The 23,465-nt window shown below is 39.4% G+C and overlaps 1 protein-coding gene and 1 pseudogene across 1 annotated transcript in view; one reads left to right on the top strand and one right to left on the bottom strand.

Moving 5' to 3' along the window:
- The first annotated feature begins 4,086 nt into the window (after window positions 1-4,086).
- Window positions 4,087-23,465, top strand: part of LOC123634575 (calcium-binding mitochondrial carrier protein SCaMC-1-like) — a 47,983-nt gene continuing 28,604 nt past the window's right edge. The window contains exons 1-5 of the mRNA XM_045546305.1: window positions 4,087-4,260; window positions 7,885-8,011; window positions 9,115-9,202; window positions 13,524-13,635; window positions 18,193-18,348. Of these exons, the coding sequence (XP_045402261.1) occupies window positions 4,087-4,260; window positions 7,885-8,011; window positions 9,115-9,202; window positions 13,524-13,635; window positions 18,193-18,348 (657 nt within the window). The remainder of the gene's footprint in view (window positions 4,261-7,884; window positions 8,012-9,114; window positions 9,203-13,523; window positions 13,636-18,192; window positions 18,349-23,465) is intronic.
- LOC123636101 lies at window positions 8,239-8,407 on the bottom strand (annotated as a pseudogene).

The following is a 23,465-nucleotide window of genomic DNA, read 5'->3' as shown; positions in this document are numbered from 1 at the left end:
AGGATACCTTATATACTCTGAATACTATCTTTTGTTAGTTGTAAGGTTTGTATTTTTGTTATATCTATGGCTTTTCTTTTTTACCTTTTTAATGCTGTATTTTGATGTAAAGATGTTTTCAATTTTACCAAATATTTATTTTATGCTTTTCTATGTCTTGTTTTGAGAACTCCTTTTCTACACTGAGATCATAAAAGTATTCTCCTAGATTTTCAATGTTTTCAGGTTTCACATTTTACATTTAGGTCTTCACCTGGAATTTATGTTTATGCCCAGTATGCACGTCTTTAACTCTCTTTAATCTGGTTTCTGCTCCACAAATTCACCAAACATGCTGATGCATTTCTTGCCAAATCCAAAAAAACACTTTTCAATTCTAGTTTTTCATTTTACTCAAAGTCTCCTTTAATAAAAATGACAATAACTATGATTTACGAAATGCCTTTTCTTTTTTTGAGACAGGGTCTCATTCTGTTGCTCGAGCTAGAATGCAGTGGCATCATCATTGCTGCCTGCAACCTCAAACTCCTGAGCTCAAAAGATCGGCCTGCCTTAGCCTCTCCAGTAGCTGAGACTACAGGTGCATGTCACCATGCATGGCTAATTTTTTTTTTGTCTTGCTATGTTCTCAGGCTGGTCTGCAACTCCTGGCTTCCATGATCTTCCTGCCTTGGCCTCCAAAAGTGCTGGAATTACAGGTGTGAGCCACTGTACTCAGCTGATTTATGAAATGCTTTTTAGGTGTCAGGCCATGTGTTAAGTATATTTCTACTTAATCCTCATAACAGACTGTTTAGACAGAACTGGTACTGATGAGGAAACTGAAGCTCAGAGAATTTATGAAACTTGTCTAAGATTATTCAAGTCCAAGAAGCTTAAATTTGAGCCTGAGCTCTTAACCACTATACTATGCTGACTCTTTTGCCTCAATCTGACATCTACATTTTAGAGTTTTTCAGAGTTTGGTCTAGGGCCCTCTTCTTCCTCTATATTTTCTAAGTGATCTTCTTCTCTTCTACAGCTTTAAAAGCTATCTGTATACCAATGACATGCAAATTTATATTTCCAGCCCAGACCTGTTTCTCAAACTGTGCATGAAATTCTGCCACTTGCATGACTCACAGACATTTCAACCTTAACATGTCTAAAATTGAACTCTTGATCTTATACCCAAGCAATCTCCTCTATCTTGGAGACTGGCAACTCCATCTACATGGTGTTACATGCCAGAAAACTGAAAATTATTTTTGGTACCATTCTTTCCTTCCATTCAGTCCTTCACAAAGTTCCTTCAATTCTACCTTTAAAATACTTCATGATCTATCTGTTACTCTCTCACCACCGTCACCATTCTAGTCCAAGCTGACCACTCCAAACATCTAATTGATCTCATTGCATTGTCTCTGACCGTTCCCTGCCTCCCATCTCCACACAGCAGTTAGAAGGATCTTTTACACTGTGAATTAAATCATGTTATCTGCTGTCAAAACTCTTAAGTGGTTCCTGGGGTAGACTGTCACAAATATTCAGTATCCTTCCCTGTATGAGAACTCAAAGTCAGGAGTGCATGTCACTTGCTTTGGCCAATGAAATGTGCATAGAAATTGTAAATGTCACCTACAGGCAGAAGCTTCAAGAGCCACAGAATGCTTCTCCATGCTCTCATTCCCTTTGCCATGGCTATCAACAATGCTCCAGACAGTGGCTGCACTGGCCATAGAGTAAGGACAATGACATCCCAGGAGCAAAGCCCACTGCTGACCTATGATGGACATATGTATGAATGAGACAGTCACCCTTGCACGCTGCCAAGATTCTGGGGTTGCTTGTTATTACAGCATAACCTAGCTTATCCTGACTGATATAGCTCTATATTTCTCTTGGAATAAAAGGCAGGACCTTTACCATGGCCTATGGCACTCTGCATTTCTCACCTTAGCTTGTACCACTCTTCCGGTTGCTCATTATTCTCAAGTCACAGTGGTTTCCCTTTAGTTCTTTGAACCTTCCAATTTCTTTCTCTTCTCAGGAATGTTAAAAATGCAAGAAATACCATTTTTCCTCCTCTTAACTGGCCAACTACTTATCTTTCAGGTCTTAGCTTAACTATACCTAAATTTCAGAGAAACCTTCCCTCATTCTCCAATATATATTAGGCTCCCTGTTATGTTCTTATAGAATACCTATAAACTGAGATGAGTGTAATAAAGGGAAATTGCATTCACCTAAGTTTATCATTATTCTATGAGTTATGATTTTTTAATTATGATATTTTCAGCTGTAAGTGACAAAATAGCCAATAAAAAGTGTCTTAAATAACAGGTTAAATTTGTCTCCTGTCCAAAGAAGCCTGGGGAAAGCTAGTTCTAGAATTGGTTCTAGATTGGATCTTGATTGGTGATGCTATCAAGAACTTCCTATCCTTCTGCTCTGCCATCTTTAAGTGTTGGCTTTTCACCTTAGTCTTCTTGCCTCAACATCAGTAGAGATCATATGGAAATATTCAGTAAAATCAGTTCACAGGGGCCCAGAATAATAATAATAGGACAAGGGCTTTTAAATCTCAGTGCATACTAAAATTCAGGTATGTGCAGAAAATGTACTTTATTTGCCTAAACTGATCTTTTTCCTGAGCCCCACCTGTTGGAGAATGGCAAAAAGAAAAAAAAAAGTAATCAAATATCTAATTTACTTTAAAGCTTAGACTGGTAACTGAATAAGCTCAAGAAGTATTACTTCCTCTGTGATAAAAAGTGCTCACTAATTCCCTCCCTAAGAGAGCATCAGGGTGTTTGAAAGAGGGATGTAACTTACTTGTGCCTTCTGTGGCATTGCAGATCTTCAGAGTATGCCAGTTGGTATCAGCTGGTCCTTTGTGTTCCTTGCTGGTCTCCATCGCCGATTTGTGGCTGGTCTGTTCCTTGACTTGAGCAGTGCTTTTGGTGGCTCTCTTTGGCTGCTGCTGATTATCGACTCCAAATTTCTCACCAAATCTTTCATTTAGCCCACTGACCAGAGATCACTCCCATTGCACAAGAGCAATGGGCTCCAAATTTCTTTATCTGTCCTCCATTTGTGTACTTATCTACCCATATATGTGGTCAATATATGCTTATTTTTCACCTTTTATAAATATAAAAAGAAGTCCTACTCTTTTCTTTTTTGGTTACTAAGGGGTTTTTGGATTTTAACCGTCTCCTAAGAGGAAGAGAGAGAGAACTGGCCCAGGAAGACCACACAGAGTCTTATTGACATCAACCTTGCTCTGAGCACAGCTGAAAAGAAAAAAAATCTAAAAATTCGTAACCCTCAGCCAGTTTAGAGTTTGAATTAAGACTGTGCTGTCTGGGAATGTCCAGAGGAACATTAACTGGAAAAAGAAAGGGGTTCCCAGCCAGGACTGGCAGAGGCAGATTGGAACGAGGGCCCGCGCAGCGGCTCGGACCCCTCCCGTCCCCTCCCGGGCCCCTCCCGGCCCGCGCGCTCGCAGGGCGGTTGCTAGGCCGCAGGGCGGTTGCTAGGCCGCGGCGGTTGCTAGGCCGCAGGGCGGTTGCTAGGCCGCGGCGGAGGCTGCTGGCGCGCGGGGACCTGGCTGCCGCGGCTCGGCCCGGGCCTCTCTCACTTTGTCAGGCTGCCCGGCGCGCTGTGACCATGCTGCGCCGGCTAGGGGGCTTCCTGCTGCCCACCTTGGCCGCCCAGGAATATGACTCCGACCGCTTTTTTGAAGAGCTCTTCCAGAAGCTGAACCGCCACGGGCGCGGGATAGTGGACATCACGGAACTGCAGAAAGGCCTGGAAGGCCTGGGCGTCCCTCTGGGCCAGGACAGGAAGGTGGGCGGCGGTGGCGCCCGGGCGCAGGGTGGGGGGAGTGCGCGGCTCGAGGCCGGGTGGAGAAGACCCCCCAGACCCCCCAGCACTCCCGCAGCTCCCGGCGGGGCTCCGACGCCCCTTCCGTGCGAGCTGCTTCTCTGCAAAGACCCCGCTTCCGAAATACTTCCCGCACGCTGGTTTTCTGTCAGCGAGCTGCTATGGGGGAACACAGGGAAACTTCACCGTCTTGCCTAAGTGGGGCCCGGCCATGGGGACATGTGGAAACCCGGGTTGCATCACTGTCACGTCAACTACTCCCTATACCCGCGCTGGGAACCAGTTGCCAACGCCTGTGTCCGAAGTCGGTTATATCTTGGGAACCTGAGGGCCCACCTTGGTGGCCGGCGAGGGCCCATCCGGAGCTCTCTCACGGGCATCCCACAGCTTGCGGTCAGCACAGGGCCTTGCTCCAGAAAGCCCCATCCGCAGGGCCAGTGCTCACCCCGAGCTCCAGCACCGCTTTTGGGGCTTTCTTGTGTGTGTGCACGTGCCGTTCGTCTGACGCAGCCAGTGGGCGATGCTCTGAGACTAATCCATTAATTAGAGCCACGTATTTTCAGTTTAACCTAATACCATAGAAATACCTGTACTGTACTATAATACTAGACTATACGTTATGGTATAGAATTGTCACTAAGCTTAACAAATGACGATATAAATAATTACTGTTGTATTTTCAGAGGATCCACATTTCCACAGCTGTTCATTTGACCAGTTGACCTGTTGGTTAAAAAAAAGTCAGTCTTTGTTTTACTGTAAGCTTCTCGGAGAGACCATAAGGTTGGGCAGCAGCATGGGCGTGTGGGTCTATGTACATTTGAAAAGGGGACACCAGTTTTTGTAGAAATCTTTTTCTTGTGAAAAGACTGAATTTAATTCGGTAAGAGAAAATACATAATATTTAATAAGTTTCTATCTGGCAGGCTTGAATTAAATGATGGATGTGAAGGCAAAGATCTCTGAGTCCAGAAAAAGCATATATTTCACACAATACCATTTAGTGTTAAGCCTGTAATTCTTAGGATTTATAAAGTTTGTGCCAGAGAAATGGGGAGATAACTACATACCATAGATAATGCTATATCACATTTTTATTATGGAAATTGATGATTTAGTCTCTGAGGCCTGCCCCACCACAGATGCCAGTCAGTTAGAAACAATATGCATTGATTTCACTGGATTCTGTGTGCCAAGGCTTGTTGCTGCATTCGCTTTGAATTACACAGAATCAGAAAACAAACTGGTGATATTATGCTTTCTTTCTGGATGTATCCCCAGAATCTTCTTAATTCCTTTCTCTTCGCAGTGAAGAGCTGAGTCCTCTGCTTCATCGGACTATGTGCAGTCAGCCCTCTCTTCTGTGCAGCTATCCCCGTGGTTCCCAACCAGGGAGGGATGATTCTGCCCCTCCGGGACATTTGGCATTTTTGACCTTTTTGATGGTCATGACAGCAGGGTGTGTGTGTGTGTGTGTGTGTGTGTGTGTGGGCGTGTGAGACACTAGCATCTACTGAGCAAAGACCAGGGGTGCTGCTAAACATGCACAATGCATGGGACAACAAAGAATTATCTGGTCCCAAATGCCAGTAGTGTTGAGGCTGGGAAACCCTGACTTGTCTCAACCACAAGCCCCCAGGGTCCCTTGCTCTTCCTCATGCCAATGAATATGCCACTTACTTCACACACTACATTGAGGTGAACTGGCCTGAACATCTTTGGATTTCTGGCCCTCTCAGGAAGTTTCCTCAACTGTAAAGTGGGGATATTAATAGCGCTTACCTCATAGGATTGTTATGATGATTAGTGGGAAAGTAAATAATGAAAAATGCTTAACATTGTTTATTGAGCTTAAAGCCATTAGTAAGTCTCAATAAATATAGTATGAGTATGATCTTACCTTTATTTACACCCATGATCATTTTCTTTCCTTTAGTCTCAGGGAGTGAGGTGTTTCTCCTCCTTTTCAAGGTTGATTATTCTACTTACATTTTCAATCTCATGTCCTTTCATTTCCTTTAAAACATGGAAAGTACACTTGCCCTTCATTTATCCTCTATTTCTGAGTTCTTCCTCTCTAATAACAACAATCCTCCCTTGGCCCTGGTCCCCCATCTAGATATTGTCCTACCTCTGTCCTCCCTTTGCAATCAAGGCAGAGCTAAATCTACACTTTCTGCCATGACTTCTCTTACTCTTCAAGGTGGGGCTATCATCTTAGTGTGGGTGACTCACAAATTGATAGCTGTCCCCAGCTTCTGAGTCTCTCCACTTCCTCTGCAATCACAGTCTTGGTGAAGCACTCCACTACCCAGTCATTCTAGACTTTTCCTTTTTCCTCATCTCACATCCCGTTAATCACAGGGTCCGGTGTAATTCCTTAATATGTTTCATAACCAACTCACTTCCTCCCCATCCCCTATTGCTCTTGGTAAGCCCAGGCCCCCACCATGTCTCTCATGTAAGTTAGTGTAACAGTCTTATAAACAGTCTTCCTGCCTTTACTGTTTGCCATTCCTTCCTCCACACTGTTACCATATGACACTTCTGAAAGGTACATCTGATTATTTCATGCTCCTGCTTAAAAGTATTCAGGGGCTTGACAATGTCAGTGGGAAAGTCCAAGACCCTTAGTCTTGTACACAAGGCTCTTCATGATTTCTTGGTGGGTGTTGAGTTTGCTGGGCAGTTCTCCACCTTGCATTTGTTTGGGGATCCAGGCTCCTTCCGTCTGTGGGTCTGCCATTCTCAAGGGTCTCATCATCTTCATTCAGCTAGTGAAAGTGGAGTGAGCATGAAGTAATATGTGTGGGAGATTTATTGGCCAGGCCCGGAAGTGGTACACGTTACTTTCATTCATATTTCACTGGAGAGATCTTGTTCACACAACCATGCTTAACTACAAGGGAGACTGAGAAATGTAATCTAGCTGTGTGCCCAAAGAAGGTGAGAAGAAATTTTGGTAGACAGCTCATGGTCTCTGCCACATCCTTCACCCACCCATCCCTTTGCTCCCCTTTTGCTATTCGTCTTTTTTTAATTTCAGAATATTACAGGGGTACAAATGTTTAGGTTTCATATATTGCCTCTGCCCCACCCAAGTCAGAGCTACAAGCATGCCCATCCCCCAGATGGTGCACACCACACCTATGAGGTGTGAATATATCCATCCCCTCCTCCCCCCCGTACCTGCCCAACACCTGATGAATGTTACTACTGTATGCGCACATAACTGTTGATCAATTAGTACCAATTTGATGGTGAGTACATGGGGTACTTGTTTTTCCATTCTTGCAATACTTCACTTAGTAGAATGGGCTCCAGCTCCGCTATTTGTTTTTTACTATTTAGCTTGTCATCTCTTTTACGAAGATTTCCCTCATCTTTATCCCTTCTTCAGAGCTTACCACTTGCATCTTTGTTCTCCACTGAACCTTGAATATTTTCTGTTGTAGTGGCTTTAGCACATTATTACACTTACTTGCTTACATATGTGTGTACATGTCTGTCTGCATTATTATACAAAATCTATTATTTTTCTCATTTCACAGATGAGGAAATTGTTGAATAGAGAGGTTAAATAACTTGCCTGAGCCTCTCCAGTCTCTTTGTGTCTTGGCAAATAGAAGAAATAATTGGGATATTAATATTTTATGGAGTGTTGCAATATGTGCTAAATATTATACTGTAAAGTTCTTAAGGACAAGGACTATGGCTGATTCATTTCTTTTTCCCCAAGTGTTTAGAGCAGTGCCTTACAGATTTACTGAGTGAATGAATAAATGAATGACTCCTGAGTGGAAGAGCAGACTAGTCAGTCTCTAAAGTTCTTTAAAGTTCTAATACTCAAATATTCTATGCTTTTAGTGTTAGAAATTTTACTCTAAAATTAGGGTACCAGTAATTTATGGCAGAATATCTAATTTACATGAGATAAAGGTACAACTGTTTAAATGCTGCAATTTGTAATCTACCTTGCCTGAAGCTGTCTTTAATATCATTTTTTCTTTCTTGTAGATAATTTTACAATCTGTTGATAATGGCAAGCATAATCTGCTGACCCTTGGCACATTTATGCAGTACCTTAGAGATAATGAGAAAAAAATGAAGTTGACTTTTAAGAGTTTGGACACAAATAATGATGGTTTGTTTTTATATAGTTAGCAAACTTGTATATCTATAAAGAGTAAAGTCTGTTTTAGTAAAGGTTTATTATTAGATATCTGGCTTTCCTTAAGAGTTATAAAAATCTCATTTATTTAATTCTTTCATTTTTTTGCTGTTATTTCTTCTAAGGAATATTTTTAAATGATGTAGTTTTTATTTACATACTATCTTTCAAAAATAAAAACCACCAACAAAAAAGGCTGTACCCTTTGAACAATATGCTTTTTAGCAAGGGTCTGAGGGACTGTTAAAAATTGCCAATGCCAACTGTATTTCAAGTCGTCATGGCAGGGTATTGGGAAAACTTTTCAATTAGCAATAATCGCGCCTTGGATAAACCTCATTGGCTATGATACTGCCACTGTGCAAAGCTCATTTGTAACATTTTGATAGAGTTTTTACATGAAAAAAGGTCCTTGTGGCAGTGGTGGTTAAGGTGTATCTTGAGAGATAAATGTTAGCTAAGTGAAGAATGGGGAAGAGAGTTCCTGACAGAAGAACTAGCTCACTGGGAGGTCATGTCTGAGGAACTAGAGGAAGACCAATAAGGCACAAATGGAGGGCAAGGGGAAGCATGGTCAGAGATGAGGCCTGAGAGCCAGGGGCAGGCAAGATTATGTAGGGCCTTGGGGCCTGGGGAAGTTTCTGGACTTGATCCTAAAGGATAGTGAGGTGGGAAGCTACGGAGGAGTTTTCAGCCGTGGGAGTAATACCATCAGATTTGTGTGGAGCATGGATTGACATCAGAGCTAAAATGGGACTGTGGTGTTGGAAATAAACGATTTGGGAGATATTTGAGAGATATTTAGGCATAGACTATATCCCATTTGGTTATGGGTAAGGGAATGGAAAAAGGCAAGAATGATTGATTGGTTTGAGCAACATTGGAGGGTGGTGGTATTATTTTTTGACACAAGGAATATCATATGGGATCTCCAGTCTCTTTGTATCTTGTCAAATAGAAGAAATAATTGGGATATTGATGTTTTATGGAGTGTTGCAATAATGCACCAACTACTATTTGCCTTTGTATCTTTTCAAACTTTCCAGTTGATCCTAATTTTCTTTATTCCTTTAAAGGGGTGATTGATGCTTCAGAAATTGTCTATGCTTTCAAGTTAATAGGTATAAATATTTCTAAAAAAGAGGCACAGAAGATTCTTGAAAGGTCAGTCCTTATATATGTATATACATTTTAAAATTATTTTTTATTTACTTTAAACCTTTTTAATTATAAAAGTGACAACTATGGACACTTTAGAAAAGTGTGAATAACAGCTTATAGTTAATCTATTAGCAGTCTTCTAAGACCTTCACATACTTTATTTCATTTACTCCTCTCAAGTCTTTAGAGTAAAATCTATTATTTTCCTCATTTCATAGATGAGGAAATTGTTGAATAGTGAGGTTAAATAATTTGCCTAAAGTCACCATAATACATCACCCAAATGTTAACCCATTGATATCATTTCAGTGCATATATTTTTTGCTTTTTATTATTTAAGATGATATACCTTTTATATTATTAGTCAATCAACCAATCAGTAATGTTATCTATCAACCAAATATTGATCCTTTTTGCCAGGTGTGTACTAGCTAATGAGGATGCAATTGTAAACAGGATGGCCCTGGTGCCTGCTTTTACAGAGCAAACAGTCCAATGTGTGTGTGTGTGTGTGTGTGTTTGCATGTGCACGCTAGCAGAGAACAGGGAGTTGCAGTGTGGCAAGGGTTATGATAAGACTATATAGAAAAACAACAAAGAAAAATATCAGGAGAGAGTGCTGAAATTTATCAAACAGTATTTTGTTTGTCATTTGACCTATTTATATCATGAATTACATTGATGAGATATAACAGATTTTCTGATGTTAAACATTCCTAGTATAGGTTAAGTTGTTAAGGACTATTTCATACAGGAACGTATGCAGAACAATAAAGAGAATAATATAACCAAAAAACATAACCTTCATTGGATTTATCATATTTAATATTTTACTATATTTGGTTGAGTTTTTTTTGAGGGGGGGACAGAATCTCACTCTGTTTCTTGGGATAAAGTGCCATGGTGTCAGTCTAGCTCACAGCAACCTCAAACTTCTGGGCTCAGGCAATCCTCCTGCCTCAGCCTCTTGTGTAGCTGAGACTATAGGTGTGTGCCACCACACCTAGATAATTTTTTCTATTTTTAGTTGCCTGGCTACTTTTTTTCTATTTTTTAGTAGAGATGGGGTCTTGCTCTTGCTCAGGCTGGTCTCGAATTCCTGACCTGAAGCCATCCTCCCACCTTGGCCTCCCAGAGTGCTAGGATTACAGGCATGAGCTGCCACGCTGGCCTTGAGATTTTTAAAAATAAATAAAATATTACAGACGGCCATTTTCTGTGCATTCTCCACTAAACCCATTTCCTTCTTTACTGCCAGAAGTAGCTGCTATCCTGAATTTATCCCTCATATAGATTTTTATATTTGCATTTATTTTATTATATATGTACCCTTAAAATATATGATATTGTTTCTGAGGTCTTAAGACTAAGTGGTGACATACTGCATATATATATTTTTTGATGACTATTCTCTTATCCTTCAATTTTGGAGATTTATTGATATTAATGCCTGTAGCTCTAGTTCAATCAATTTATCCCAATGGGATAAAATGGGTCCCATTTAATAAATATATCTCAATTTATTTATAAATTCTCCTATTGATGGTCATTTAGGTTAAAAAAATTTTTTTTGTTGCTAATGTGAGACATTTTTGCAATGAGTATTTTTGTATAAATCTCCTTTTATATTATTTGTAGTGGAGTTGCTCAGTTGTAGGGTATACAGACTTTAATTAGGTATTCCAAATTGCTCTCTAAAGTAGTTGTACAACTTTATGTTTCTACCAGAAATGTATTTTCATCCCAACACTTGATACTGTTGTATTCTAATATTTTAATATTTTCTAAACCTATGGCTCAGAAATATTATCTCATTGTTTTTAAATTTAATGTAACTTAATGTAATTCATTACATTTCACATTACTGGTGAGACTATCTTTTCATGTATTTAGTGGCCATTGGATATTTCTTTTATATAAAGTACTTGTTTGTGCCTTTTGCCAGTTTTTCAGCTAGATTGGTTGTCGTTTTCTTAATAACTTGTAGGTGTTCTTTCTAAATTCTGAATATTAATCCTATGTTGGTATTATGCATTGCAAATATCTTTTCCTGGCTTTTGCTTATTTAAAAAACATTTGTAGGGTTTTTTTTTATTCTGTGCAGAAAATTTATATTTTAATGTAGTCATATTTGTCCATCTTTTTCTCGTTTGGTTGTGCTTTTGACATCTTGAGAAAGTCTTTCTTACCTTGGGTCATAAAGATATTCATCTATATCTCATTTAAGTGTTTTTTTAAATATTTTGTATTTAGTTTTTAAGTTTACCTGTAATTTATGTTTGCATATTGTATGAAATATGGGTCCCATTTCATTTTTGTCTATATAGTCAGTTCTATCACCATTTATTGACTGGTCCTATCCTTTTCCCATAGATTTGAAAAGCTTACCTCTCTCATATATTAAATTTCCATCTGTGTATGGGTGTGTTTCTGGTCTCTTTATTTTATTACATTGGTTGTTGTCTATAATGCATCAATACCATATGTCTCATTACTAATACTTTATAATTCATCTTGTCATCTAGTTTTACTTTCTTCATTTTCAATAGTGTCAGTGCTATTCTTGGCCCTTTGCTCTTCAATATGAATTTCAGAATCAGCTTGTTTAGTTACATACACGTGTGTACACATGTACACACTCACCCACACTGTCTTTTCAAATTTTGATTGTAATTTATTGAATTTATAGATCAATTGAGGGGGGAGAATTGCCATATTTGTGATGTTAAATCTTCTCTTCCATTAACATTTTATGTGTCTTCATTTATTTAGATCATTTTTTAACAGAAAGAAACAACAATGAAACTATTGAAAAATATCCATTGGATCTGGCATTTGGGAGATTTCAGGAAGCAGTTTGAGTGGGACAAGAAAGGGTTAAGTCAGATTGAATATGGCTGTTGAGTGATTGGTGGTGAAGACTCTGGACAGTGCATGTAGCTTGCTGATTTGGGAAATTTAGATGAGGAGAGGACAACTAAGTAAATCTTTTAAAATTGTATTTTAATTATTTTTTAAGGATAAGTGAGATTTTAGGAGAGGTACCTGCCAGAGAGGGAGACTCTGGATATGTTGTAGAGAGAGGACATAACTGATTGGGAGGGAATGGCACCAGCAATGAGAGAGAGACAGAGAGAGACAGAGAGAGACCTTAAATAGGACTCAACAATTTATCCTCTGAGTGTTCACTTAGTTAACAAATACCTACTGAGTGCCTGCTATATGCCTGGCATTCATCCAGGTGCTAGGGTTGCAGTAGTGAAGGAAATAGGTAAAAATCCTTGCTTTCATGGAGTTCACAATAAATAGAAGGAGAAAAACCATAAACTAGATAGATAAGTAAACTATGTTAGATAGTGAAAAGTGCTAAGGGGAAAAATAAAGCAGGGGAGGGAAACTGTGTGTGTGTGTGTGTGTGTGTGTGTGTGTGTGTGTGTGTGTGTGCGCGCGCGCGCGCGCGCATGCGTGTGTGTGTTGGGGAGCTGCAATTTAGACAGGGAGAGTAGGAAAGCCCTTGAAGGTTACAGTTGAGTAGAGATCGGAAGGAGCAGAGAGGAGCCATTATGATCTTTAGGGGAAGAGCCAAAGGAAATAACAAGAGCAACGGGCCAAGTGGGCAGTGTGTCTGACAGGGCTAGGGCGTTGAGAGGAGGCCAGTGTGTTTGCAATAGAGTAAATGAGGGAGAGCATGGTAGGAGAAGAGATCTCCTAGAGAGGTTACAAGAAGCTACAAAATGAGGTTATAAGACAGAAAGAAGGAGAAATGTTTAAGAGATGCTAGAAAATTAGGATGCAGTAATACTGACACAGTTCTGTAGTTCTTTATAATTTACAAGGCCATCATTGTACATACAGTGTCATATTAGTACTGTAATAGCTCTGTGTTGTAGGAATTATTCCCATGTAATCTGACGTTCAGAAATGTTAGTTGACTCTATATCACCAAAGTAACAATAGGCTCAACTGTAGCCCAGGTTTTCTGACTTTGAGAATATAAGATTTCGACTCCCTCTCCACTTCCCACCTCCACATACCACTATTTTCATATCACAGGTCCTGTCATGCTTTTAGTCCTCTGGACCTTTGCATGTGCTTCTCAATCAGTAATTGAAACGTCACTGTCCTTTCATCTCCTTCCCCATTGTTCTCTACAAGCACTTACAGACAAGGAAAAAGAATTTTTCTTCTACCCTTCTGAGTTCTCAGGTGTGACTCCTGTACCCCCCCCCAAAAAGAATATAAAATTTCACTTTGATAATATTTTTTGAAATTTATGAATCATAATTTATATTTCAGTGTATTCCTTTTTTTAAAAAATATGCAGCATGGACATTGATGGGTCAATGACAGTGGACTGGGCAGAATGGAGGAAGTATTTTTTACTTGAACCTGCAAAAAATGTTGAGGATGTTATACGTTACTGGAACCGTTTTACTGTAAGTGGTCTCCTTTTTCTTATTTGTATACTTTATGCCATGAATCATGGCATAAAAATGTAATAAATTGTAAACTGTTAGAAAATTATGGGGTGAGAAAACTAGCTAGTTAGGTCTTGATTAAACAAGTCATGCTATAGAATGTTGTTTCCTCAGAAATTTGTACAATGCCAAAAAGAATTGGCATATATCTTCAACCAAATTTCGACTTGCAAAAGGCACCCATTTATTGAGAATAACCTCACACTTAAGAGTTGATTATTCCTACTCAGCACCATCATTCTGTATTATAATTGCCTATTTGCCTGAAAATGGGGATTGTGAATTGAGGATTGCTGTGTCATAGAGTACTTTCCAAGTGCGTGTGTGTGTGTGTGTGTGTGTGTGTGTGTGTTTTGAGACAGCATCTCACTCTGTTGCCCTGGCTAGCATGCAGTGGCATCATCAAAGTTCACTGCAACCCTAAACTCCTGGGGTTGAGCAATCCTCCTGCCTCAACCTCCCAAGTAGCTGGGACTACAGGTACATGCCACCACGCCTGGCTAATTTTTCTATTTTTTGTAGGCATGAGGCCTTGCTCTTGCTCAGGCTGGTCTTGAATTCCTGGCCTCAAGCTATTCTCCTGCCATGGCCTCCCAGAGTGCTAGGATTACAGGCATGAACCACCGTGCCTGGCCCCAATAAATATATATTTTTTCTTTTCTTATTTGTTTATTTTTTTGATACAGGGTCTTACTCTGTTGACTGGGCTAGGGTGCAGTGACATTAACAAAGCTCATTGCAACCCCAAACTCCTGGGCTCAAGTGATCCTTCTACCTCCAGATTCCCAAGTAGCTGGGACTGTAGGCCCATGCCACCATGCCTGGCTAATTTTTAAAAAATTTTTTGTAGAGATGGGGTCTAGCTATGTTTCCCTGTCTTGTCTCAGAATCCTGGCCTCAGGTGATCCTCCCACCTCAGTCTCCCAAAGTGCTAGGATTACAGGCATGGGCCACTGCACCTGGCCCCAATAAATATTTGTTGGCTGAATGAATAAACCATAACTGGAATTGAAAGAGTGGCAAGTTTCATATTCGTATATATATCATAGTCTGCATAGCTCTTGTCTTCAAGTACACTTAGAGATCTGTGCTTCATAATTTCTTCAAATTTTCAAAGTTTCTTAAAATTGTATAAAATTTTTGCTTGGTAATTCTCAATTATATTAAATAATCTACACTGTTCTTCTATGTCCCATGAATATATGTACATCCTTGTACAACTCTTTGAGATAGGGATTATTATTCCTATGTTATAGATGTGGAAACCTAGGTAAAGAGAAGTTAAGTTATTGGCCTCCCCCTTATGAGGTAAGGAGGCCAGTGTAACATTTAAGGCCATCAATTCTATAGCCATACTACCTGGATGTGCTTCCTAGTGCACCTACCTACTAGCCCTGTGACCTTGGGGACATCATTTAACCTTTCTAAGCCTCATTGTTTTCAGCTATAAAATAGATATGAAAATAATATTACCTACTGCATAGGGCTGATGTGAGGATGCAAGAGACAGTCCTACTGAAATACTGAATGCAATGTCTGGTGAACAGAAAATTATTTATTTATTTATTTATTTTTGAGACAGAGTCTCACTCTGTTGCCCAGGCTAGAATGCCATGGCATCAGCCTAGCTCACAGCAACCTCAAATGCCTGGGCTCAAGCAATCCTCCTGCCTCAGCCTCCCGAGTAGCTGGGACTACAGGCATGCACCACCATGCCTGGCTAATTTTTCTATATATATTTTTAGCTGTCCATATAATTTCTTTCTATTTTTAGTAGAAACGGGGTCTCGCTCTTGCTCAGGCTAGTCTCAAACTCCTGAGCTCAAACAATCCGCCTGCCTTGGCCTCCCAGAGTGCTAGGATTACAGGAGTGAGAGGAAATTATTAATGAATGCTGGCAGGTGCTCAGGAACAAGGGCTCTGGAGCTAGTCTGCTTGAATTCAGATGCTAGTTCCACCCTTATAAGCTGTGTGCCCTCTCTTTACCTCAGTTTCGTAATGTTTGTAAAATAAAACAAAGAACGATACCTACTCCTTAGGTTTCTGTAAGGATGAAATTAGTTAATATGTGTAAAGCACTTACAACAGCAGCTAACACGTGTTAAGCACCATATGCATTAACTATTATTATTACTGGTAAAAAATAAAGGACTTTGAACTGAACTTGTATTTCAAATCCTCTGAGGCCTAGTCTTCCTTTATGAAATCTGTGTCTCTTTTTTCATTTTTAACACTTGGGCTTTCTTTCAGTAGTCTACATTAAGTTTAAGAAAAGTTGCATTCTGGGATCTGGCCTGGCCTTTGTCTTTCAAGCCTGCATGTCCACTGCTGAGGTCCATCTTCACTGCTCCTTCTCCTTTGCTCTGGGAGGTCCTGGTGGCTCTACCACAGCCTCTGTGTCAGCCTGTGACCAGCAGGTCCTGCAAGATCCATAGGGAGGATGGGGCGACACCCCTGTCCTGTAATCAGGAAAAGAATATTGTGGACCTATGGATAGCTCTTTTGTGAGGAACATTGTGAAACCCCAGAGAAGTGAGGTAGGACACTGGACTGAAGAGAATTTCCAGCTCTGAGGCTCTTGTGCTAGAGCTTGAGGCTCCACCCTGTTCACCACCTCCAAGATTCTAGCACTGCACCTGGACCCCAAGATCCCACCTCTGAATCTCTACCACTGCCACTGGGTGGGCAGAATGTCCCAAGGGGGCCCTGCCAGGGACCTCCCACCCTCGAGCTGCTGTTACACCTGGACCTGGTTCAAGCAAACACCCATAGCCTGGGTACCCATGACTTCTGCCTAGATAGCCTCACCCAGCTGCCACTGTCACTTCTACATGGAGAACCTGGGCAGAACAATCCCAACATTGGCCTTTGTGGAGATGGTCTCACCCAGTCCCCAACAACATACACTGGAGAAAAGACGCCCTATTCGATAAATGGTGCTGGGAAAATTGGATAGCCACATGCAGAAGAATGAAGCAGGACCCCTATCTCTCAACATTTACAAAAATTAATTCAAGATGGATAAAGGCTTAAATGTAAGACATGAAACCATAGAAATTCTAGAATAAAATGTAGTAAAAACTGTTCTAGACATCAGTCTAGGCAAAGAATTTATGACTAAGACCCCAAAGGCAATTACCGCAGCAACAAAAATAAATAAATAAATAAATAAATAATTAAATGGCACTTGATTAAATTAAAAATGTTCTGCATAGCAAAGGAAATAATCAACAGAGCAAACAGACAACTTATAGAATGGGAGAAAATATTTACAAACTATACATCTGATAAAGGGCTAATATCCAGAATCTACAAAGAGCTCAAACAAATCAGCAAGAAAAAAACAAACAACCCTATTAATAAGTGGGCAAAAGACATAAACAGAAACTTTTGAAAAGAAGATAGACATATGGCCAACAAACATATGAAAAAATGCCATCATCAGGGAAATGCAAATTAAAACCAAAATGAGTTATCACCTTACCCCTGTTAGAATGGCTTTTATTGAAAAGTCCAAAACCAATAGATGCTGAGGTGGATGCAGAGAGAAAGGAACACTTCAACACTCTTGGTAGGAGTGCAAATTAGTACAACCTCTATGGCAAACAATATGGAGATTTCTCAAAGAACTAAAAGTAGACCTACCAGCAATCCCACTATTGGGTATCAATAGGAAAAGAAGTCATTTTATCCAAAGACACCTGCACTCAAATGTTTACAGCAGTACAATTCACAATTGTAAAGATGTGGAATCAACCCAAGTGCCCATCAATTCATGGATGGATTAACAAAATGTGGTGTGTGTATGTGTGTTTATTAGTAGTTTGTGTAGCCTGTGTTTCACCATAGCTAAAAATATTTATTAGAATTTGAAAGATTCTTCTTTTTGTATTCAATCTTAGACAAATAATTTTTAATTGAAAATGGTTTAGATTTTTAGATTTATGGGTTATTTAAAATTGTACCAGTTAGTGGAGCATAATATTCTTTTTTTTCCATTTTAAATTTTTAATTACTATGGGTACATAATATTTCTATGTATTTATAGGGTACATATGAGGCTTTGATACAGGCATACAATGTGTAATAATCAAAGCAGGGTAATTGAGGTCTGCATCACGTCAAGCATTTATCATTTCTTTGTGTTAGGAATACTCCAATTCCACTCTTTTAGTTATTTTAAAGTATACCACAACTTATTATTGACTATAGTCACTTTGTTATGCTATCAAATATTGTTCATTCTATCTATCTAAATATATTTTTGTATGCATTAACCATCCTCACTTTATATCCTGTCCCCACTACCCTTCCCACCCTCTGGTAATCATCATTCTACTCTCTGCCTCCATGAAATCAATTGTTTTAATATTTAGCTCCCACATATGATGAAGCACAATATTCTAGGATAAGATATTACTGGGGAGCTGAGATATATAAAACATTATTTAGATCTTGTAAGGAGGTAAAATTTTCGCTTGAGATCATATAATTATTATTTTTTCATTTTAAAAGGGAATTGATATGGGAGATAGATGGACTTTTCATAATTTAATTGATGAAGAAAGACAATCTGGCCTCTTGTGGAAATATCTATTGGCTGGAGGCATAGCTGGCACTTGTGCTCGGACATGCACAGCGCCATTGGATCGCCTAAAAATCCTGATGCAGGTATGTTGCATAGTTCACGTGTATGTGTGTGAGTAATGTGGATAATGTTTGATGATTTTAAAAAGAAGGATTTCAGAGGTGTTAATACTATTCTTTGATACTCTTACGTGCAAACTACTTCATTGCCAGTAATCTCCTAGACTCATTTATTCAACAAGCTGTCAGGCACTGAGCTCATCTTGAAGGTACAAATCCCAAATAATACACCATTTTTATTCATATGCATTTTGGAATTTAGTGATGGAGACAGATATGTAAACAAATAATTAAACACAGTCTGATAACACAGCACTAATATTCTAGGGAGGGCCAAAATTAGAGAAGTCTCTTTTTTTTCAGGGTATTGGGGGTGGACCTAGACCAGTCTGTCTCCATGAAGTAGAAATTGTGACACCAAGAGACAGAGATTGGTCAAAGAGTTGCACTCACTGTTTGTTCCTTACCAAATGCAGGGTCCTATAGGTGGAATTCTTCAATTGTCTGAAAGGTTTTGGGTCCTAGAACTGTTGTGGTTCCTTTGGAAATGGGACAGGTGATGGAGAGATTGATGAGCAACTGGGAGGTGGGGGTTCCACCCTCTTCATTATTCTACTCAAGGCAAAAATTATGGGCTCATGAGAACATTGAGTCACTATGTCCTTTTACAGTTTTGGGACCACCAAGGAACAAATTTCTCTCTAATTTTTATAGAAACATGCAAAGCAAGCAAAGCAAGCAAAGATGCTTAGCTGCTAGTGTTCTGGGTTCAAAGTAAGGTAAAAGGGAAGAAGGCCTACTGTCCACTGTGCATATTTTTTTCACTGAACCCACCTGTTTCCAGTCCTGAGCCTCACAGAATTATTGAATTCTCTATTCCTGAATAAATAATCTCTTTGCTTTCCTCAGAGAATAAAGCCTCAGGGATTTCCAAGGGCACATTGACTTCTACGTGCATTCCCTTCTGCAGAACTTAAGTTGTAATTTTTATTCTACTAAATAAGTTATCATTTTTCTGTTTGTTTTCCACCTCCCCCAGATCTGTTGAAATTGCTAGGGCATTTTTTTCCCTTGCAGATTAGTAACAGGTGACCATATAATTTTCATTTGGACCAAGACATTTTTGAAAGTGAAAGGGAGTGCTGAATAATGGTGGAGGGACAACCCTTGGGCAAACTAGGATGTGTGGCCACCCTAACTACTGCCTTCTTTATTACTTTACTATTGTTTTTGTGTGGCTTTGGGAGGGAGAGGGAATAAACATATGTGATCACCTGCCATTTTTACTGAAAGTTAATATCTTACATGTCTAGAATTATTTTATTATGCTTTTCCCCTTGACTGGCAGTTTGCTGAGTATAGACATCAAGGTCAAAAATGCTTTAAAAGGTCGAACTTTTAAGCCATTATCCTATTATTTTCCAGCATCCAGTGTTATTTCTGTGAAGTCTGAGGCCACTCTGATTTTTGTGTGTGACCTCTCTGGAAGCTTTTAGTCATGCCTCTACCCTGGCTGTTGTGAAATTTTGCAGTGTGAGTTTAGGGAGATTCTTTTTTCGTTTACTGTGCTTGCCATTTGGTGGGTTCTTCCTAACTATAAACTTATATCTTTCCTAAGCATTAGTGTATTTTATAATTTCATTCTTAATTTTCTTCCTTCTATTTTCTCCCTCTAGAATTCTTATTAGTGGGATGTTGTACCTTCTGGATTGACCCTCTGTATTAGTCAGGGGTCTCCAGACAAACAGAACCAATAGTATATACATATGCTTATGGAGATTATGTGATTATAGAAGCTGAGAGGTTCCATGATTTGCTGTTTGCAAGCTGGAGAACCAGGAAAGCTGGTGGTGTAATTCAGTCCAAGTCCAAAAGCCTGAGAACCAGGGGAGCCAATGGTGGAACTCCTGGTTCAAGGCCTGAGAACTGGGGTGGAGGGTGAGGCCATCAATGTAAGTCTTAGAGTCCTGTGGCCCAAGAATCATAGGCTCTGATGTCCAAGGGCAGAAGATGAATGTCCCAGCCAAAGGAGGGCGGGGGGAGAGAGAGAGAGAGAGAAAGAGAGAGAGAGAGAGAGAGAATGAATGAATATGAATTTGTCCTTCCTCTGCCTTTTTGTTCTATGTGGGCTCTCAAAAGATTGGATGATGTCCACCCACATTGGTGAGGGTAGATCTTCTTTACTCAGTCTACTAACTCAAATGCTAACGTCTTCCTGAAACACTCTCATAGACACACCCAGAAATCATGTTTCACCACCTATCAAGTTAATACATAAAATTATAGTCAAGTTGATAGGTAAAATTAACCATCACACCCTGTATGCATTTTAGCTTTTCATAAATATTTTCTATCACTATGTCATTTTACTCAAAATTCTGGGAAATTTCTTCAATCGTATTTTTCAACCCGTCTATTGAACTTCTTATTTCAACAATCACATCTTTACTTCTAAGAGCTCTGTTTATCTCTTTGATTGTTATCTTTTCATAGTATTTGCTTCTTGTTTGGTATTTTTTTCTTGAGTCGGTATCACCTTGATTCTTTCTGAGGATATTAAAAAGTACTTTAAATTATTTTGTTTTAGTTAACTGTAGTTTCCTGAATTGTCACTGTTTCCTCAGGAACTAGTTACTCTGTTTATCTTAGTTTTAGATTTTTATGCTGCCATTCGTGCCTCCACCCCCCACCATATATGGTAATCCTTTATTATTTTTTGCTGGTCAAAATGAAGGACTAGATATTTTAGGTAGCTGGTATAGATTTCCTCTACAGTTAGTTTTATTTTACAGCTATGTTCCTCCCACAGAATTTTTGTTATAAAAGGAATTTACACATCCTGTTTATTTGCATTCTCTCTTTTTCATCAAGAGGCCCAAGGAATGACCATAGAACTAAATTCCCTACAAATCAGTTTCTTGAGAATTCCACAATCTTTTGTACCTTCATTGTTTCTTTTGCCAGCTTTCTTTCCCCTCCTTACTTGAACGGGTTAAGGTTCTGCACTCTGCCACCCTTCCTCAGACTTCTCTGCTGAGGCTGAGCCTGCAGGGCCAGGCTGCAGAAACTCTCTCCCAGGCTTTGTCCTCCCCTTGTAGCTCTATCAGTTTTTCCATAATATATCTTTAGTCCAAACATTTGTATACTCTTGGTGAATTAGACCTTTCATCATTGTCAAGTGACCCTCTTCATCTCTGGAAATGCTTTTAGTTCTATTTTGTCTGATATTAATATAGATAACCACATTCCCTTTTTCTGGTGGAATTTGTGTGATATATCCATTGCCACCCTTTTGCTTTCAAACTTTCTGTAACTGTGTGTTTTAGGTAAGTCACTTGTAAACAGCATATGGTTGGATTTTTATTTAATTATTTATTTATTTATTTATTGAGACAGAGTCTCACTCTGTTGCCCTGGCTAGAATGCTATGGCGTTAGCCTAGATCACAGCAACCTCAGACTCCTGGGCTTAAGCAATCCTCTTGCCTCAGCCTCCCGAGTAGCTGGGACTACAGGCATGCGCCACCATGCCCGGCTAATTTTTCTATATATATTTTTAGCTGTCCATATAATTTCTTTCTATTTTTAGTAGAGACGGGGTCTTGCTCTTGCTCAGGCTGGTCTCGAACTCCTGAGCTCAAACAATCCAACTGCCTCAGCCTCCCAGAGTGCTAGGATTACAGGTGTGAGCCACCGTGCCCGGCCTGGTTGGATTTTTAACTGGGAGATTTATTCCATTTATAGTTAGTGTGCTTATTGACATTTTTGTTTAAAACTACCATCTTATTTTGTGCTTTCTATTTGTGCTGCCTCATCTAAGATTCTCTTTTTCTCGTTTCTTGACTTCTGTTGTAGTTTTTAAAACCAACCTGATTTTTCCCCCTCCATTAGTTTTTTTTTAAAATATCATTTGTAGCAGTAATTTGAGGACTTGAGTGATCATATCCAATTTAAGATTAGATTTTTGTTTGTTTCTGTCAGGTGCTTGGGAGGGCTGTTAGTCTGGGATCGCTTTAATCCCAGCTGAGCCTTGAGACTCCCTGGATCACTCAGGTGATACACAGCCATGCTGCAAGTCCTGGCAGATGCTGGGGTATTTTGGTTAATTCTTATCATGAGTATAGCCCTCCAAATTCCCAGTTCAAAATGTAGGTGATTTATCTGAGACCTCCACCTTTGGTGGGCCCTAGGCTTTGTCTTTTATTCTTTCTTAACCTTATGAAGCCACCAAAACAACATCCTATTCTCAAAATTATTTCTTCTGGATCCAGAAATACACTTGAGTCTTAGTCTCACCTTTCTGGGTTTTCTCATTCTTTCCTAGATATTGGCCCTATAATTTGTTTCTGTCTTGTTAGCTTATAGGTTCCTTTAAGGAAACTTTAAGAAATATATATTTCATCAGCTTTTTCAGTCGTCATTAGTACGAAGTTCATTTCTGATTATGTAGCTTGCCATTACCAAAAGGGGAATCCTCCTATACATATTTCAAGGCTTTTGATATATTGTCATATTTCCCTCCAGAAAGGTAATATCAATTTATATTTTTCCTAGTAATGTGTGATATTACCTGTCTCCCTGTATCCTCGCCAACACTAGGTAATATTATTTTACAAAAGGTCTTTCTGGTAAGAGAGACAATAATTGGTGGACCAAATTTCCAGAAGGATCTAAATATTGGAATAAACCCTATCACATATACTTTAACCTTATTATTGGCATTTTTGACAATATGGGATAGTGTTGGAGTGTAACCTTTTCAAAACCATAAAGGTTGTTAATATTGCATGCTTTCTATAATATAATCATTTTTACATCTGCTATGCTTTGCCAATAGGATAATTTTAAATGTTTAAAATCAATAAATAGCATATACATTCTTATGATGATATTATTTATTATAATGCCAAGTGATGTGCTAGAACTGTATTTCTTTCCCTGTGAATCTAATGCCATACCTCTTTGTGGTAGATTGTTTGCATACACAGCCTTCATCATTCTTCCCGTGTTTGTATGCACACCACTTTGCAACGTGACTTTGCTTCTCCTTCTATCAAGAGGTGGAATTTGGCCGGGTGCGGTGGCTCATGCCTGTAATCGTAGCACTCTGGGAGGCCGAGGCGGGTGGATTGTTTGAGCTCA

Source organism: Lemur catta, chromosome 3, assembly GCF_020740605.2.
Source record: "Lemur catta isolate mLemCat1 chromosome 3, mLemCat1.pri, whole genome shotgun sequence".
In the NCBI taxonomy this organism is placed as follows: Eukaryota; Metazoa; Chordata; class Mammalia; order Primates; family Lemuridae; genus Lemur; species Lemur catta.
Note: the sequence above shows the minus strand (reverse complement) of the source record. Positions and strands in the feature narration are given on the sequence as shown.